This window comes from Mastigoproctus giganteus, chromosome 12, assembly GCF_048544385.1.
Source record: "Mastigoproctus giganteus isolate SK-2022 chromosome 12, ASM4854438v1, whole genome shotgun sequence".
NCBI lineage: Eukaryota > Metazoa > Arthropoda > Arachnida > Uropygi > Thelyphonidae > Mastigoproctus > Mastigoproctus giganteus.
In genome coordinates, this window is record NC_143586.1 from 140650982 (window position 1) to 140671675 (window position 20694).

Consider the following 20694-nt stretch of genomic DNA (forward strand, 5'->3'; position numbering starts at 1 on the left):
CATGTCAAACTTGATCAATAAATGGCATTAGGAATGTCAAATTTGAATTGAAAATTTCAAAAATTTGAGATTTTTTGAACTTTCCATTGAATTTGTCTAAAGAAGTAGGGTAAGCCAGGATATCACTGGTGGACCAACAATAATGGAATCTTTACCGACTGTCACTAATCAAATGGAAGGTTTCGAGATAGTGTCATAATTTAGAAAGAGTTGAGTTAGTGTAACAGGATGATAATCAGAAGGGAGAGGATTTGTCACACTTAAGAATTGGCTGGATATTAGCAAATTTCCATGCAGGAAACAAAAAATCAGTGGACCAAGCAAGTGTAAAAATGATACAAAATAGAGGTAAGCTCAGGAGCAAAGGTTTTGAGAATAAGTGGAGAAATGCTATTGACACCTAGAAATGTCTTGTCATTAAGATTGTTCAGGGTTCTTCATGTCTAGTAGGGCTGCATATAAGAAAAATGACATTGAACTTCTTGAGAGTCCAAAGGTGGGTAATTCATCTGGTGAGAATAGCTAGTCTGTATGAGCATGAAAACTGGATATCTCTGAAGGTGGGGAGGGTCAAAATGAATAAAGCAAAATTTTTGCATTGCAACGAGATAGAAATTGGATGGACATAAATACAGGGTTATTCAAAATGAAGTCCGGAGTTTGAAATGTTTGAATTCGGCCATTTTTTTGGTTTCCTGGTCGAATTTCCAACAATGAATGATGAAGACATTTCAACAGCAGCAGCCAAGTTTCAGAAGATTTACTCAGATGACATCGAGCCTGGGTTTGAAATGTTTGAAACCCCGGACTTCATTTTGAATAACCTTGTATAAACAAATGAGGAAATCTAATAGACAAACTCTGGAAATTTACATTTTGAAAGCAGTTTGCTGACTATTGGAATAAACTATCATCCTGGATAGTTGAGGTTGACAAGCTGGCAAAAATTTAAGTTACAGCTGGATCATTTTTTTTTTTTTTTTTTTTTACTTTTCTAGCTGCCTTTGTGCTTATGAACTAAACTGAACCCGAAAGTTGGCTTATTGGCAATTCTTTCCATCCAAACTTTGTGTACACATTCATAGGTTGTTCCATTGAGGAGCCATTTTAAACTGATCAGCACATGCTATTTGCATACTGGTTCATTGAAAAATAGTTCTTGAACTCAAAAATGGCTACCATTATATATAATAACTGCTTCACTCTCATTGTGAGATAATTAATTAATATATTTCATATGTTAATAAATGTATTTCACTCTCGATTTACTGACGAACTTTCACTGTCCTTGTCTGCAATTGCCTACAATGACAATAAAACAGTTTATATTATCATGTTAAAGTGAAATGGAATATAGTAAAAATAGGCAACTCATAATGTTTCAAACACAAAAATTTTGAAAAAGTTTACATTATTAGGAAATGTTTTTAAAATATAGTTATTTAAAAATTTTCCTTACAATATATTATAGCACTCAGTTGATTGGAGAAATTCTTCAGTTTTCTCATCATGCAGAGTCAATTAGATGTTATAGGTTACGAGCATTTTTTGAATAATGTTCTTCGTGCAGACTTAAAGTAAGTATATTATTTTGTACTTTGCTTATAAGTTTTTTTTTTTTTTTTTTTTTTTTTTAATAACAAAAACCCCAAGCATAAAAGGTATTAGAACCTATGGTACTTAGTACCATACATGGGTTCAAGGTTGAGGAGATGAAAAAAAGATACTTTTTAACATTAGACTTGAAGTTTTGTAGATTATAAGTTTCAGGAAATACTTATGAAGGTAAGCTGTTCCAGAAAACAGAAGGTGAAAGAATAAATGAGGAAAAAGAAAAATTGGTTCTGTGGGTGGTTGTGGCATATGGTTTCAAAGAGAGAATAGGAATTATAAAAGCCAATTCAGAAGAACAGAGCCCATGGATGTATCTATAGAAAAGGCATGCAGCAAAAAGAGAATGCCTATGAGAAAGAGAGTCTCAAAGGGCTTAAATCAGCAGCAATACAGAAAGACAAATGATACTGAAACTGAAGAATAGTGATTGCGTACTTATAAATAGCAGAGAAGGCATAATTCAAATTGCAGAAGACTACTACAGAGAATTATATGAGGAACGAGGGTATGATGCCAGCAGTGGGGAAGATGGATCACAAATTAGTAACACATATGACATATCCGATATCCTTCCTGATGAGGTAGAACATGCGTTGAAGAAAATGAAGAATCAGAAAGCCCCAAGGGAAGATGAAGTTACTGTAGAGTTATTAAAATTTAGAGGAAGAGACATGACACAGAAACTGACAAGACTTCACAAAGTGCATTACAAAAGGTGTGATGCCTAAGGAGTGGAATAATGCAATCATAGTTTTGCTGCATAAGAAAGGAGAATTGAAAATTATAGACCACTAAGCTTGTTATTCCACATCTACAAGTTCACAATTGTCATTACTAACAAATTAGAAAGAATACTTGATGAGAATCAACTGAAAGAGCAAACTGGCTTTAGGACAGGATTCTCAACTATGTAATAGTTGAGAATCCTGTCCTGACCTATATTAAATTTTGAGTCTTCAAAGATTTTACCGATAAATGGGCAAGAAAAATATCCTTCTGATTAGTTTTGTTTATATTATCGACATTTCTGGTCAATTGTTAACAAATTTAATAATATAAAAATAATAAATAATTATTAATAGTTTTAGTTTTTCATTATTTCAAAATATTGAAGGATTAATATTGAATTTTTCAAGGGCCCCGCATTTGCTAAGGCCGACACTGAATATAAGACATTAATATATCACCAGTGGATTGATGCTGATGGAATCCTTACTGGCAATCATTGATCAGATGGAGGGTTTCTAGATAGTTTAGAAATTGGCAGTTGATGGATTTTTCCATTACTTTAGAAAAAGTAGAAGTCAGTGCAATGCGATGATAATTGGATGGGAGGGATTTGTCATTCTTTTTAGGAACTGGCTGGATATGAGCAAATTTCTAAGCAGAAGGGAAAACACTGGTGGAATAATATACTGAATGTAGTATACTGGGAATGGTAGTAGGTGGTTTACCAAGATAATCTGAGTTAGAAGGAAAGTTGTATGACCTAAACCATGGTTTTCCAACCATGGTTTAGGTCACCTCTATGTGAGATGGCAAAAGAACCACCTCAGCTAGATTTGATGGAGGTTAGAGTAGATATGGGCAAAAGTTGTGGCTAATAGCTTTGGCAAGAGTCCAGAATGCTCAACTATCATTTGGACAAGAAGCAAGTTTTCTACTCTTAGCTTGTTCAAAATTTAGTTTGGACTGATTAATAACTGCTTTACAATTGTTGCAAGCTTTAGTGTAGGCAGAAATGAACCTGGAGATTTGTATGCAAACAAATTGAGATATGCAACATTCTTATCTTGAAAGTTGTAGCATATTTATTGGAAAACCATGGTTTAGATAAAGGAAGAAATTTTAAGGTGTAGTGCAGAATAAAAGATTTCATCCCTACAAGATAATTTCACTGACACAATCTGAGCAAATGTTGACATCAGATTTAAAACAGCAAGGAAACAAAGAAAATCTCACAAATCATCCCATTTTTGTATTCTTGTAATGCGAAACAACACAAGGTAGAGAATGGACATGAGAGAAAGGCTCCTTTGGAGAAGAGACCATCAGCAAGTTGTGATATGTGGCACCTAGAAGACCACTCACCTCGAACGTGTACTTGGAAGGGTTGTTTGTGAGAAAAAGATCGAGTGTTGACTGTGCAGTTAGGATTATCCTATATTTTGGTAGTTATATGAACAGTCTGTGCGAAGTCGTTAGTAATTGCAAAGCCTCAGTATCTCGACAAGCTAGGTCCGTTTGACCAAAAAAACGGAAGCCATTTGGCATTGTGGACATTAAAATCACCAAGGAAAATAACCTCACTCTTAGGATAGTTGGGCTGGAGAAAGTAGTTTCAAAGACAGGCAGTCAAACAGTTCCAAGTGATTATTGGAGTTGGGAGAATGATAGAGGCAACATGTGAATTTGACAGAATGGGGTAGAGAGATTTTAAGTCATAGAAAATCAAAAAGTGGAATTTCTAAATTACTGAGTCTCTGACAGGGAATATCAGAGTGGACATATACACAAGTACCACCTCTGAAGCAAAAGGAATTGTACAGTGAATAATTAGGACAACTAAGATTAGCAGTGGTTGAATCAGCTGGTAATTGGGATTCTGTCAGGAATAAGTACCTAGGGCTTGGCAGACTGTAAATGAAAATGGACATCATTGAGACTGGAATTGAGACTATGTATATTTGTGGAATGAATGAGGAAGTGTTTGAGAGGTCTAGATCCTTTTGCAGATAAGTTTGTTCTGTTAGTTTGACCTATACATGATGTATTCAGTAGTATGAAAAGGAGGGGAGGACATGTATGAAGTAATGAAATTTTTAGATATGGCATGCACACAAGAATGTACTCAGCTTCTTGACATAACGTGGCCTCGACAATGCCCTCTACATACGCAGTGTTTGGACTCTCTCCATCGCTATCTGGCAGAGTAGAGGCAGCAAGATTGTACACTACATGATCCAGAAGACTCCTAGAACCAATAGGTTCAGTCTGGTGGACTATGTAGCGACTAACCTGTGAACACCGTTTTAGAGCTGTATCCTTAAAATGTAGAGAAAATTGGATCTCGCCTTGAAGTTGGTAATCAGTGTTTGTTTGATTATGCTAGTTGGAACCATTCTATATTTTTCATACATTTTTGAAAATCTACTGGTAAATATTGAAAATCCACTGGTTAAACTTACAATTAAGCTATTGCTGTGGAAATTTCTTAAAAAAAAAAAAAAAAAAAAAGGAAAATTGTTTACGTAAGATATAACAGCAACATTAGATTCTTTTGAATCTACTTTCAAGTGCAAATGGGCAACTTGATTATTTATGTTAAGCCTTCTAATGGTGCTTATTCAATATTATGCAGTAGTCTCAATAACCTGAGTTTCATTAATTCAAGTTACTTAAATTTTTTTTTGCATAGAAAACTGTTCAAATTTTGGTTGGATAAAATTTTTGAATTGCTTTTGACTGGATTACTTTATACTGGCTTGCTGTAGAGCTAAGTATAAATAATCATTTGTGTTATGTTTTTGTTTTTACCATAGTTTTTCATTCGTTACATAATTTTATTATTGTTTTTTTTTCATTAGTGTTAAAAGTTTTTTTTTTTTTTTATTAATCTTAATTTAAAAAAAATATATAAAGGTTTTTTTTTTATCATTCAATATAATCTGAGTTTTCAGTCATCTGTGTTGCTCCGGTTTCTTTTACCTTGGATTATTGAGGTTCTAGTATGAACACTTTGTATATTAATAACAGTAATTAAATAACCAAGCCCTTTTGCTCTCGCTTTCACTCAAAAACATTTTGCTACAGTTTCTCTAGGAAGTTCAAGAAATGTCACCAAATTGAGAAATAAGACTTTGTGGAAACAAGTTTCATTGCAATTTTGTGGAAACTACTGCTTGTGTCATAAGTAGCTCCTTATGTTGAAACCAAATTGCCAAGATTATGTAATTCAGGAGTGCTAGATGGGTCAATCATGATGTGGCAACATGCTGCTGTAATTATGACATTCTTGTTTTAATCATTTTTCAGAAAAGTGGGGGTCTGATCAAACTGAAAAGTAAAATGCTATACTATATGGTTACCTTAGTTGATTGAAAAGGAGCTTGACGCATTTTGTGTGGATTTTCTTGTGCCCAGAGGTGTGTGGGGATGCAGAGCTAATACAAATAAGCTTTTATCTGTACTGGCAACTACCCTTTATAGTCATTAGCCATTTAGAAACAAAATAACACTGAGAGCATAAGAGAAAACAAAGTTTTTTTTTTTTTTGTTTTTTTTTTTCAATGCATTAGCATTAGTGCAATGCAAAGGAACAATATTTGTATTATGCTTATGCCAAGAAAAGTTAGAAGTTAGGGTTATCCCTAGTATTGCGAACTTAAAAAAAATCTAAGTGTTGTTCAATGGCCTTTTAATTAGCTTTAACAGTGGTGCCAGTAGAAAGAAATTTTTCAGCACAAAAACAAAATAAATGAATAGAATTAAGAAAACTGGTTGTAAATCATATAATCAAAGAAAACAATGATGTTGTGAAGTGTATTATTAGCAAATCTTACCTGTCAGAAAACCATATTGTTGCAAATCATACCTGCTGGGCTATTGTACTCATTGGGCAATCATACTGTTAGAAAATAATACTTTCAGGAATGTGATTGTCAGAAAGCTGAACTTAATTCATTAATATGCAGGAATTACCACTGGGCTGATAAAAATCCACCACCTAACAGAAGTTGTTTAATAGAAGGCCAGTGAATGCAAGTGTTCCCATAGTGACACTTAAAAAATTTAATACAAAATAATGAACTTTTATATGATTAACTTAAATAGGAGTTCCAGGAGAGAGAAAGAAAATAAAGAGAAGAAAGAAAGAAATCCACATCTGCCAAGAATTCAGTTGTCTTTTACATATTTTTTAAATTTATTTTGTTCATTTTATTTTATCATTCTTGGTATAGTGCATTGCTTATTATGCAGAATTGTGGAGTAAAATTTTTTGGATTAATTTTCCCCTTATTTTTTTTTATTAGAAAAGTTCTAGATGAACAAGACAAAATTTGTGCAAAACTGGCTGAATACGTACAGCTGAGAACAGTAATTGAGAGGATTCAGGTCAGTAATATTTATTTACTACCACCAGTAGCATCCTGTTGTTTCATAAAAATCTAGGATGATAATTTATTAATACCATAATGTAATATAGAAAAATTCACCTAAGATGTTTCTGCCTACGACATTTTCCTGTGCAAGATAGTACAGTTTGTGCTCCCATTGTATTACAATGAAACATTCTACATTTTCACCATGCAAAAGGTTTCCACATGTAAGATTTCCCATGTAAAACATTTTAAGCACTTTCAGTATCTTTCCTGACCCTTTCAGTAGTTATTTGACTCATTGCTGCTCATATATGACCAATTAAAAATTTGAATTATATATATGGTATCTGTAAATGATATATGCAGTTTTAACTCCCCTTCCTCAGAGCATGTTTAATCCTTAACCAGTCGGGGGGAAAAAATAATTTCTCTGTGTGAGCGAAATGAGGAAAAATCAGCAAAAAATAATTAAATTTTTTTTTTTTTTCATGCCATTGTTATTCTCAAATCATTTCTGTACAGAAAGGATTACAACTGAAAAACCCATGTTTTATGTTAAAAACATATTTTTAATTAATTTTTGAAATTAAAACTCGCTTTAGACCTGTTGGTGAGCTAAATGCAAATCGAAAATTGCACACATTCAATGAATGTATATAATTAGATGGCAAACTATGTCAGTAACAGGAGTATTCACTGTGGGAAATGTGCAGAATCTGAATGTGTAGAATCTGTTGACCTATCAAGCTTTTCCTTGCACCTGTATACCTTTGGGTTGGTGAGGTGCAGCTGCCATGTGGCTTGCCAGATGTGTGATGCTCACCTTCGGTGGACTCCCAGACCAGGGGTGATTCTTACTTCTTCCTTCCTATCTCGTCTTTCCACTGGGGGATGCCTTCTTTTCTCATCCTCCTTTTTCCTGCTTTGGCTCCACCATTTGTACTACTTCCCCCCCTTCTTTTTTTTTTTTTTTTTTTTTTTACTTGGTCTCTGTCCAGAAAACTCAGCTAATCCTGGTGGAGATTGGCCAGGGTATGATTGGCAGCCTGGCTTACCTCCCAGTGGTGATGGCATGCAACATAGGGCCGACCGGGCTAGCCGAGTGGGTAAAGTACCTGCCCGGCAACCCAAAGGTCGCGGGTTCGATTCCCGCCTCGGGGTTGGATCAAAGTACTGCAAAAACCTTGGGAGGTGCAATATGGCCACAGAAGCCGATGCGCCAACAACTACCAAATCAAAAAAAAAAAAAAAAAAAATGCAACATAGGGCCTCACTAGGGTCCCTGCAGCCAAGCTGCCACAGGCACAACAACAGAATGAAACGCAATACTAGATATATCAGATACTATACTTTTTGCTGGCTTTTGCAGTAGTTCTGCATTCCATCACAGAGTACATATGGCACAAATGTGAGAAACCACCAGTGGCACATGACCCTAAATACTCCAGCAAACAGAAAATCAATTGTAGAACGCATGCAATTTATGGACAGTATATGCGGAGCAATATGGCCTTAGTCGCTCATGCTGCTAAAACCTTACAACAGCTATAATTCCTGAATTTGTGCATTTACCAACATCACAGACAAGTCCATTCCTACACAAGGGGGTGTTGCTAATGCCAACTCAGTGTATGTAAATAGTTTTGGTGGTTGATTAATTGGGTTTGCCTGTACATGTCCATAAATAAATGAATACTGTGTCTAGAAAATGAATTGCCAAAAGGAAATTAATTTCTGAGTGTCCTAGGCTGTTTGGTGTGAAAGAAAGTTAGACAAGTTACTTGATTTTGTTCATTTATATTTATACTTAAGACCTTGTAGGCATAGAAATATTTAAAAAAATATATTTTTTTTAAATAAAAAAAGCTAAATTTTAATATACAGTAAGTGCCGGTTATAGTGATCACTGGTTATTAGAATCAGCCGCTTTATAGAATCAAATTTTGAAGAACTGATTGAAATCAGTAAAATGCACAACATTTGCATCGTTTATTAGAATCGCATCTTCGTTTATAAGAATCAGTCGTGAATGCCTTTGTGATATTTTTCTAAAGCACGTTTCTAGAGGTAGTAGTAATCATGGCATGTGACAAGAAATCAAGCGTATGAGCTTATGTAGCATCAGCCAAAAAAAAAAAAAAAAAAAATTACACAGCCATTCCATCTAAAAGTCACAACCATAAAACAAAAGCAATTTGCAGTTTCTGGTTTATTGGGCATTTTCTGTTAATACAATTCAGTTAGTGCAATAAATGGGTAGCATACTCGATTTTATTGCATTTGCAATAATACTGATTACTGGAATTTTGTGTTTTCACATCATTATGGTGAAATGTGTTTTCCCTTCACTGAAATCTGCTCTTCATTTCTATATCTAAACTTTGTCTCACTTGTGTGTTGTGTTGTGTTAGTTCCAGTTTGTGTGTGCAGTGTGCTTTGTTATTGATTGGCACTTATTCGGCCTTAATCTAACTTCTAGCACCTAAAATAAACTTTTTATGTATATATATATATATATATATGCCCTAGCCACTGAAATCTTAGGAAATTAGGTGGCAGGGCCTGCCAGAGTACTAACTTTTGCTGCAATCCTTCAATGCCTGACCTGCCTCCTCGGGGTGAAGTGTGAGCAATGGGGGAGTTTCATTAGAGGCCCAATGGCTAAAAGATCAGAGGAACAACACAAGACAACTACATTATGATACTGATCATGTTGAAAAGCCTGAAGACATGGGTGAACAGGAGTTTAATGATTGGGTGGACATAGATGGTGATTTACAAGTTACTACAGCTTTAACAAATGAAGAAATTGCCCAGTTTGTTACTGATAATTTCGCCGAGGAGGAGGAAAATGAAGATGAACCTGAACTAATTCCAGTTACAAAACGGCAAACTCGTGAAGCTATAGCTGTCCTGAGGAGATCGCTGGAAGAAACTGGTGCAAGTGATCGTGATTGGTTGGTTGGTTTTGATTTTATTGGCGCATTAGCTACTGAGGCTATAATGCACCGCAAGTGATCGTGAATATAGACTGTTATACAATATTTAAAAATCTATAAATAGACTTTGTAATAATTTAAAGCAATATAAAATAAGTGACTATTTTAAATTATAATTATATTTTTTTACAGAGTGTTATATTTAATATGTCACTTTGCTACGTACGTAAGTATAAATTTATTTTTATTTTGCTAACCTGCAGGTAATATTCTTCCAATTTTCATGTGTCATTTAATTGGTAATAAATCTTTTGGTAATAAAATGTAAATTTGCGCTTTATATTTTTATTTTTATCGCCTCTGGATAATATTTGTCGATTTTTGTTTATTAGAATTGCCCTTTATTAGAATCAAAATTCAATTTGCAAACGTGATCACTATAACCGGCACTTGTACTTTTTTTTTCTTTTAACAAAAGACCCCACAAACTATTTTTGCCCAGCGCCTGCAAAATTTCCATCTGGTGCTCTAAATGTGTTAATTTTAAATAGTTACAGAGCTATGGTTGTTCAAATATTACAAATTGGCTATATAGTAGTAAAAGAATAATAAGAATAAGAAAACATACCCAATAAAATGCTTTTCATACTAACATGTTTACCTATTCTTATATATTTTTCATTTTTTATTATTGTTTACCCTTACATTTGTGCCTCATTTTGTTTGTTCACTATAGCACTTTGTATTTTTTGGTAACTTCCCCCACAGTTTTGCCCTGTACCCCTGGACTAGTGCTATTCATTCCAAATACCTTAGGAAAGTTAGCCATTAGCAGGTATTAGGTTGCTTGAGGAGTCCCTATTGAAAAAATTTTTAGTGCTCTTCAATTCAATTTTACACTCGTCTACAATTCACAGTGCTTTTTTCATAGTTGTTCCTTAACGAATACCATACCGTAATTAAAAGGAAAGTAACTGAATTGCCAGCTAGATTTAAAATTCTGCAAAGCATTTCCACTTTGTGACAAGGAGAAATTGTGAAAGTTGTCTGTTTATTGCTCTAAAAGTTTTTTCTTGCCCATGAGTAATTTACATTTTTGTAGCTATTTTTACTGCCACAAGTTTTCTGTGTTGGTTATAAAATTATGGTCACATGGCACTATTTCTTGCATATTACAAAAATTTAAAACTTTATACATTCAACTGCCCAGTCCTTGAACTCCTCACTGTGGACCTGGGTGAGGCCTGCTCCTATGCCTTTGCAGATGACTTAATCCTCACGGTCGCTGCCAACTCAAGAGAACAGCTGGAAGCCATTGCAAACCCAGCCTTGACAACTCCAGAAATGGGCCAGGACCCACTTCCTACAGATTTCTCTTATGAAGACTTGCTCATTGCTCCTGAAGGGAAGTCTATTACTTAGAAGACCACCCCAATTAAAGATCGGAAACAAAACCCTTAAACCGAACGCACAGCTCAAGCGCTTAGGATACCAACCTTTCCTTTCAGCTTCACTTGAAGTATATCAGGACAAAAATAAGAAATTACACTGCATTAGTCTCTAGGTACTCCAGGAGGGACTGGAGACTCAACAAGTGCACCCTGTCCCTATATTACAAAACAACTTTCATCCCTGCAGTCATGTACGTTTCTCCCATATGATATTATGAAGTCACAACAGCAGTTAACAGATGACCCTGGACGCCGTTCAAAGGTTGTCATTACCTGTGCCTTCTTGTCATTACCCGTGCCTGCCATATGGTGAGTACACACATGCCCTGCAGCTCCTTGCGGAAGTCTTCCCGCTGGACCAGATGTGCAACAATGCAGTACCACTTAGCCAAGGGAGTCCCTATCACCTTCACTGGACACACCATAGACCTGACAAACAATCAGAAGGCAGAAAAAACTAGGCTGTACCTACAGCTGCAGCAGGCATGGCAAAACAGATGGATGCAATCAGCCAAGGAAGAGATTACAAGAAAATTCTTCCTGGATGTAGACAGGATATACCCCAGACTACCTCGCTGGTTCCATCCAGGCTTAAATATGATATACTGGTTAACAGGACATGGCCTTTCAACGCTAAGATGGCAACAACATTCAGGCTAGTCGACAGTCCACTATGCATCTGTGGGGAGCCTGAGACCTGGCAGCATCTAACATGTTGTCAACACTACGAGGATGTCCACTGCTTATTAATAAATTACCTCCCACGAGACCTAGATTCACATCTTATGGACACAGTGGCTGAATATAAGGCATTCTTACGTTTTGCCCAGGACTTGTTTAACAGAAGGAGGACTCTACCCGCCATCCATAGAGATGCATGAACTCTAATATATCCATAGACACAAGGAACTCTAATGCACTGCGAGGTCGTGACATGACAAACTGTCACTGGAATAAAGGATGATAGTATAAGGACAAGGGACTGAACTACACAATGTCAAAATGTTGATGCCTATATCGACTAGACACCAATTTAGACAATTCACAAGCCAGAACCTAGTGAAATGTGACCTAGAAATCAGAGGCAGTGTGAAGCAGCATCAAATGGACATTCTGAAGAAGACATCACCATCAAAAGTGACCTTACTGACTCATAACAGAGACATAGATTCGTCTCTTACTTATGTGGATCCACCAGCATGGACATCACGAGACCAGACTCGACCATTAATTATGAGAGAGCAGCTCTGCTGCAAACACATCATTTACCAATCTGTGCCGGGTGGCCTTCTTTATCCCCATTCTCCTGGCAGGGGGGGGAGGAGACAGGCTCCCATCTCCTTTCTCTAGTGGGGCATATCGCCCACTGATATTTCTGTGGTCGCCTTCCCTATCATCCTCATTTTTATCTATTCCCCGTAGTCCAGTCTTTACCCCCTACTCTAACTAAACCAAGCATTGCACTCAATCTAAACCTAACTTAGCATCAAAATTTAACTGTATTCTAACTTAATAGGGTCTAAAATAAACTTTATATATATATATATATATATATATATGTATATAGGCCCTAGCCACTGAAATCTTAGGAAATTAGGTGGCAGAGCCTGCCAGAGTATTATGTACATTATTTCCTATGGATAAATTGTCCTCCAGTTAACAGATTCACTTAGCACTCTGTTTTTATAGCCCCATTATGAGTGCTGAGTGGGAGGATGCCTGTAAAACTCCATAGAAGTTTTTTAAAATTCAAATAGCCATAGCTCTGCAACTGTTCAGAATTGGACCCATATGTTTATGGAGGCGCCTCCGTAGCCAGGTGGGAAGGAGCAGCAGTGCCTAGCACACGCTTCTTGATTAGACCGGGGTTCGAGCCCGTCACCACCAAATACGGAGGATGCGGAAAGGTCAGGGAATGACCACCGCATATTCCCGGAGCAATATGGCCTTAGTTGCTAATGCTCCTAAAAACCAAATAACAACAACAACATATGTTTATAGGAACTTTTTTTCTTTGCTATCACATCCTGAGTCAATCCTGAAAGCACAGCCTGTGTATTATGAAACACCCTTATAATATATTATTTTTTTTAATATAGGCATATAAAATGAACACCAACCTGAGGACAAAAGTAGACCTGGGATGCAATTTTTATGTTCAGGCCACTGTGTATGTATTTTTTCTGTAATTATTATTTATGTTAATTTCATTGTAATGCTATGATATGTATGTCTGCTTAATAACCGAATAATTAACTTAATAACTGACTGTACTCATCGGGATTTTTTATGTTGTGATAGAGGTGAACCTGTACGGCACCACTCTGAACTTAAGCATTTGCTTTCAGGTGTGTAATTAGTGCACACAGGATTCATTCCAGTCACTGTTATAAAAAGGCATCTTTTTTGCATATATATATAGGTCATTAAATTCAATAAAGTGGTATTTTGATACGTACATTATTAAATATTGGTCGATTAATTCAGTTAAGTGGTATTTTCCTATAGGTATTAGTGTGTATACGGATCAGGTAATCAAGCTAGCATATATGGGCTATTTTAAGTCTGTTTGGCCTATAAATGTTAAGTTAAGCATATTAAAATTACTATGAAGCAATCAATACAAAATGATAATGAAAATGTCATTACTAACTGATAATGAAAATATCAATACTAAGTGATTATGAAAATATCAATACTAAATGATAATGTGCAATGCAACTTTGAAAATATCAATACTAAATGATAATGCACTGCAATTTTTAAAAAAAACATTCCATCACATGGCCATCAATCCACTACTTCATCGGGAGCTTTGAGCTGATCGATAGCCCGTCTGAAGGAATGTCCCATACCTACCTGTTTCTGTTGTCCCCCATACCAGTTTTGCCATTCATTATTTCGCTAATATATATATAAGCGATATTTTTAGTTTAAGTAGGCTTTTTATTTAGCTTTAGATACGTATAATGATTTTAGGTTTAATTTAAGAATCGTTTTTGGTTTGAATTTAAATTTTAAATTTTGTAAGCAACCGTAGCAGCAAACTGGGATAGGTGACACAAAGCCAAACGGGTATGTATTTGAATAAATGAGAAGGTTCTTACTTACTGCAACTTGTCCTGTGGTGGTCATCTGTCAGAAAGGGGTAAGTTCCCGCCTTCTTTTTTGTTTTATATGTAGTAAAGTTATTACTGCACAGTCACGCTAATTGTATATAGTGGTGTGATGTTGAATTAGCTTCAGGGCCCGATATCCTATGTCAATGCGTGTGTGGGGGGGGGGGGGATTTGGAGTGGGAGAAACCTTCCGAAAAGAAACGGTGGTAGAAGTGATGTTTAATATACATGAAATATGTTTATGAAAATGGAAGAAAATGACTATTACAAATGTTATGCCATTCCTTGGACTGGTATAGCTTTTCTAAGGCATAACAACCTGTATATGTCCAAAGAAATGGCTATTTACATATTTACAGCTTCCTTCTAAGTGAATATTTACCCCTTGTCACACTATATGTGATATTGTCATGTTGATTTGTGGGAGTAAGCTTCCGGTGGTATTTTTCATTATTAAGTTTTTCAGTTTTAAAATTTCAAATTTTTTTTTTGATTTAGTCTGGAGGGGGATTTTTTTTTTGAAAAAAATTTTTTTTTTTTTGATTTAGTCTGGAGGTTTTTTTTTTTTTTTTTGAAGTCAGGTTGTAGTGCGGTCAGAAGACGAGCCTCATCTGAGCACAATAAACCCATGTAACAAACCTGGGCATTAATTAACTTTATTGCATTGGTATTTTTAGACAACTTAGTTTAAAAATGTTTCATAGTGTTTTCAATGAATGTATATTGGGTTGACGTTAGGGTGGTGTGTTTTGAGATTCAAATGTATGGCCGCTTTTATATGATGCTTGCTGTAGTTGGTGGGTATTTTATTTTTGATGAGAGTTTTTATGAGTTTTTGAATAACTTCCGTGATACTTTTTATATTATTGCATATGTGTATCATATAGGTAGTAAGAAATATGCCCTATGGAACTAATTGCCGCAATATTCCACACAACAAAGACTATAGTGCTTACTTACACCAGCAAAGACAACTTAAATTTAAAAAATGTAATAGTAAGCTATGTGAAACATGTCCATACATGCATAACCAACACCAACAAAACTCCGATGACACACCTTTATTCTGTCATACAAAAAACGTCATATACTTAATCACATGTAAAATATGTGGAATACAATATATTGGGCAAACAGCACAGAGTTACACATTAGATTAAACCTTCACAGCTCACAAATTAAGAAATACAGCGAAAACCCCACGAAAAACATCAACTCCAACAATGCAGACAAATACAACAATGAAATTGAATATAAACACTACCAAAAACACAAATTCACCGATAATACCGCCAAAAGAGAAATCATGGAAGACATGTTTATACTACTGTATAAATCCCTCTACCCATACGGACTAAACAATAGATTTAATGGCAGAAACTTCACCTACACTAACCCCGAGCAATGCACATACATCATCTTTCAACTTAATAAAAACTGGCAGAATTATGGGATTAAATATGGTAAAATTTTACAAGAACATAATGAAAATAACAAGATTAAGCCACAAAACCTCAAAGACTTTGAAAAACTCCTCACAGAATGGGACACAGAACCTATAAACATAAAAAACATCCACAATACCCTTTTTGCTCTTAGTATCAGCAAACTAAAAGCCCTAAATAAGATTCACCTAAAGCTCAAAACCCAGAACAAACACCTCAACCATGCTCTAGAAGACATTTTTAAATTCAGAATCGGCATTGACTTTGCAGACAGCACAAAAAAAGAATACTGCATAATTAAATTCCTTAACCAGTCATTCAACAATGTCAACATCAGTGATATTATCAATAAAAACAAGAATTACCTACCTATTAAAAACATCAACATTAAGGTTAGAAACAGTTACATTAAACCGATAGGATTAGCAATCTGTAACTACAAAAACACCATTGCCGATATGAATAACACAGACCAACCTTGCCACTGCCAGGATAGCAAATATAAAAATTACATAGATCCACATTACAACCATATAGTCACAGGCGACTTCAGCAATAAGAGAGATCATGAAAAAGGGTACCAAATTTAGACCCAACACCCCAGTCAACATAAAAAACATACGCAAATCAATATGCACAGATCTACTTCAATTTGCATTTAAAACTGCATACAAACACAGCGCACCAGTAGAAGCCTTTCAAAGCTGGATAAACACTACCATAGAAAGCATCCTGACCAGTTTCAAAGAAAACACACCGTTACAAAAATACGATAAACAATTTAACCTCAAAAACATCAACTACAAAACAAAAGAAACTTGTCATCACAAACACAGATAAGGCAAGTAACAATTTCAGCATCATTTGTAAAAAATTCTGCATAGACACACGTAAAGAGGAGATGAACCTCAATGACACATACAAATCTATAAAATCCACTCCAAACAGCATCAGCAAGAAAATTATAGCTATGCACAAAAAACAAAATAAAAATAGACAAGATACAATATCATTACATTTATTGGATCCCCAAATTTCATAAGGTACCGACCGGAAAAATATTTATCATGTCAGGCAAAAACAGTTACATAAAACACTCCAGTAGGTTAATGGAAGAAAAATTAAATAACATAGCTAATGAAATCAAGGACACCAAAATTATTTCCAACAACAAAAAAATATTTAGAATACATCAAAAACCAAAACAATAACATCAGAAGCATATACACATACGACTTTAAAAACCTTTTCAACCGCATATCTCACGACAATTTAATTAAAGTCCTCTTGCAATTCTACCAAAAACATCAGTGTTATTAAATGCAATAAACAATATTGGTACGACCTCATTAACCTCAGTATCAAAAACAACTACGTACTTATGGGAGACAAAATGTACATAAAGAACAGGGGGGTAGCTATGGGATCTAGCAGTTCTTGCTCCATAGCTAACCTTTACCAGCATCACTTCGAAAGCAACATCAAAGAAAATATTATCTTTTACAGATATATCGATGACATCCTGGTAATCAACCACGACAATTTCGGCACATTAGGCCAGGAAATTTGCCCTACAGACCTAACTATTGAACGCACAAACCCGGACAGCAACCTGCAAGCTTACTACCTCGACAGCGAAATTACCATCACCCAAGACAATGTCTACACGCAACACTATGATAAGAGAGACTATTTCAACTTCACAACAATAAAACTCACCTACTGGGAGAGCAACACAGCTAAACACATCCATGGAAACACCATCAGAAATCAAACAAACAGGTTGATACACATATGTAATAATATAAAAAGTACCACGGAAGCTATTCAAAAACTCATAAAAACTCTCATCAAAAATAAAATACCCACAGACTACAGTGGGCATCATATAAAAGCAGCCATACATTCGAATCTCAAAACACACCACCCTAACGTCAGCGCCTATACATTCATTGAAAACGCTATGAAACATTTTTAAACTAAGTTGTCTAAAAATACAAATGCAATAAGTTAATTAATGCGCAGGTTTGTTGCATGGGTTTATTGCGCTGACGAGGCTCGTCTTCTGACCGCACTACAACCCGACTTCAAAAAAAAACCCTCTAGACTAAAACTAGGTGGTAGATGACTCTCATCAACTGGTGGAACCCATGTTTAATCTCTAGAGCTAAGTTCCGGTCAACCCTTCCCTATCTCTTCCATCATGCAGTATGATTGATGACTTTTGAGGTTATGATGAACATCGTGGCGAGATCCAATATTCCTTACATTTCGAAGGTACAGCTCTAAAACAGTGTTCGCAGGCCGGCCGCTAGTTAGTACACCAGCCCAAACCTATTGGTAACTCTATAGGAGGCTTCCGGATCAGCTAGTGTTTAACCTTGATACCTCTACTCTGCCAGATAGTGACTGAAGGGAGTCTGGGTAGTGTGTATGTGGGGAGCATTGTCGAGGCCACGTTATGTCAAAGATCTGGGTATATTCTTACCATGTGTACGCCATATCCAAAAATTTCATTACTTCATACAGCATGTCCCACCCACTTTTTCTTACTATTGAGTACACCATGAATTGTCAAACTAATAGAGCAAGCTTATCTGCGAAAAGATTAAACCTCCCAAGCACTTCCTAATTCATTTTACAAATATACGTGGTCTCAATTCTGATCTGAACGATGTCCATTTCCACTTGCAGTCTGCAAAACCCCATCCACTTTTTCTGACAGAATCTCGGTTATTGGTTGATTCAACTACTCCTCATCTCAGATGCCCAAATTATTCGCTGTATGATTCCTTTCGTCTCAAAGGTGGTAATTGTGTATATATCCGTTCTGATATTCCCTGTCAGAGACTTGGCAATTTGGAATCTCCTCTCTTTGATCTTCTCTGGCTTAAAATCTCTCTACCTCATTGTGTCAAACTCATCTGTTGTCTCTACTGTTCTCCCAACTCCACTAATCACTTGGAGCTCTTTGACTTCCTCTATTTGCAACTTCACTTTCTCCAGTCCAACTTTCCTAACAGTGAGGTAATTTTCCTTGGTGATTTTTAATGTTCACAACTCCAGCTGGCTTCCGTTTTCTAGTCACACCGACCCAGCTGGTCAAGATGCTGAGGCTTGTGCAATTACTAATGACCTTTCACAGATTGTTCATTTACCTACAAGAATACCGGACAATCCTAATCATACAGCCAAAACGCTTGATCTTTTTCTCACAAACAACCCTTCTAAGTACACGGTCGAAGTGAGAGGTCCCTTAGGCACTTCAGATCACAACTTGGTGATTGTCTCTTCTCCAATGGAACCTTTATCTCATGGCTATTCCCAACCTCGTGTTGTTTGGCATTAAAAGAACGCAAAATGGGATGACCTGCGAGACTTCTTTTCTTTTCCTTGGTCGGATTACTGTTTCAAAACTTCTGATGTCAATGTTTGCTCAGATCGTGTCAGTGAAATTATTCTTGCAGGAATGGAATCCTTTATCCCACACTCCACTTTAAAATCTCGTCCTTTATCTAAACCTTGGTTTTCCAATAAATGTGTTAAGGCTGTTCAAGAGAAGAATGTTGCATATCGTAATTGGCTTGTTTCTAATTCTTCAGTTTCATTTTCTGCCTACGCCAAAGCTCGCAACAATTGTAAAGCAGTTATTAATCAGTCTAAACTAGAGTTTGAACAGGCTAAGAGTAGAAAACTTGCTTCTTGCCCTAATGGTAGCCTAGCATTCTGGTCTCTTGCCAAAGCTATTGGCCGCAACTTTTGCCCATCTCTGCTCCCACCTCTGTCCAAACCAGATGGTTTTGTTGTCACTTCAGCCAAGGATAAAGCTGACCTGCTAGCATCCCATTTTTCTTCCAACTCATGTATTAATGATCTTGGTAAAACACCTCCCACCATTCCCAACATGCTCCATTCAATGCTCCCTGTGGTCTTCCGTCAAAAGGATGTCAGAAGGATTTTGACGAATCTTGATGCTATGAAAGCTCGAGGTCCTGATGGTATTTCTCCACTTGTTCTCAAAACCTGTGCTCCTGAACTTACTCCTATTCTTTGTCACCTTTTTTCACTTTCTTATTCCAAAGGTGTTTTTCCTTCTGCTTGGAAATTTGCTCATATCCAGTTCCTAAAAAAAGGGTGACAAATCTCTCCCATCCAATTATCGTCCCATTGCAATTACTTCTACTCTTTCTAAAGTAATGGAGAAATCAATTAGCCACCAACTCTTTAACTACCTAGAAACCTTCCGTCTGATCAACGATCGCCAGTATGGATTCCGTCACTGTCGATCCACTGATGATATTCTGGCTTATGTTACCCATTTATGGACTAATTCAATGGAAAGGTTCGGTGAAACCAAGTAGTTGCTCTTGACATCTCTAAGGCTTTTGATCGTGTTTGGCATAAAGGTCTTCTAAACAAGCTTCCATCTTATGGTTTGACAACTGTTTTTACTAATTGGTTATCCAGTTTTCTCTCTGATCGCTCACTGAAGGTGATGGTAGATGGCTCTCTGTCTTCTAATTTCTCCCACTAATGCCGGTGTCCCCCAAGGTTCAGTTCTTTCCTCCGCTCTTTTCCTCTTGTATATTAATGACCTTCTTCCATTGACTGGAAATCCTATCCATAGTTTTGCCGATGATAGCACATTGCATTCCACTTTCCATTTTGAGAAACCTTGTCCTGCTCAATCAGCTTCAACTTCTCGAAAATCTGCTACCAATTCCTTAAATGCCGATCTTCGGGTAATTCTCCAGTGGGACAAAGACAACTTAGTTGATTTCAGCCCTTCTAAAGGGTTCGAGCCCGTCACCACCAAATGACCACCGCATATCCCGGAGCAATATGGCCTTAGTTGCTAATGCTCCTAAAAACCAAATAACAACAACCCTTCTAAAACTCAGTCTTGTCTTATATCTCGTAAAAAAGGATTCTTCTGCTCTTATGCTTATCTTTAGTGACACTCTGATTTCTAGGCAAAATGATATATCTCTTTTGGGGATTACCCTGACTTCTAATCTCTCTTG

General features: G+C 36.2%; 1 protein-coding gene across 1 annotated transcript in view; it reads left to right on the forward strand.

Moving 5' to 3' along the window:
* The window catches only part of Uxt (Uxt prefoldin-like subunit), a 43689-nt gene that overhangs the window by 11072 nt on the left and 11923 nt on the right, over positions 1 to 20694 (forward strand). The window contains exons 2-4 of the mRNA XM_090386421.1: positions 1472 to 1577; positions 6648 to 6729; positions 13206 to 13276. Coding sequence (XP_090242547.1) covers positions 1510 to 1577; positions 6648 to 6729; positions 13206 to 13276 — 221 coding nt within the window. The 5' untranslated portion in view covers positions 1472 to 1509. The remainder of the gene's footprint in view (positions 1 to 1471; positions 1578 to 6647; positions 6730 to 13205; positions 13277 to 20694) is intronic.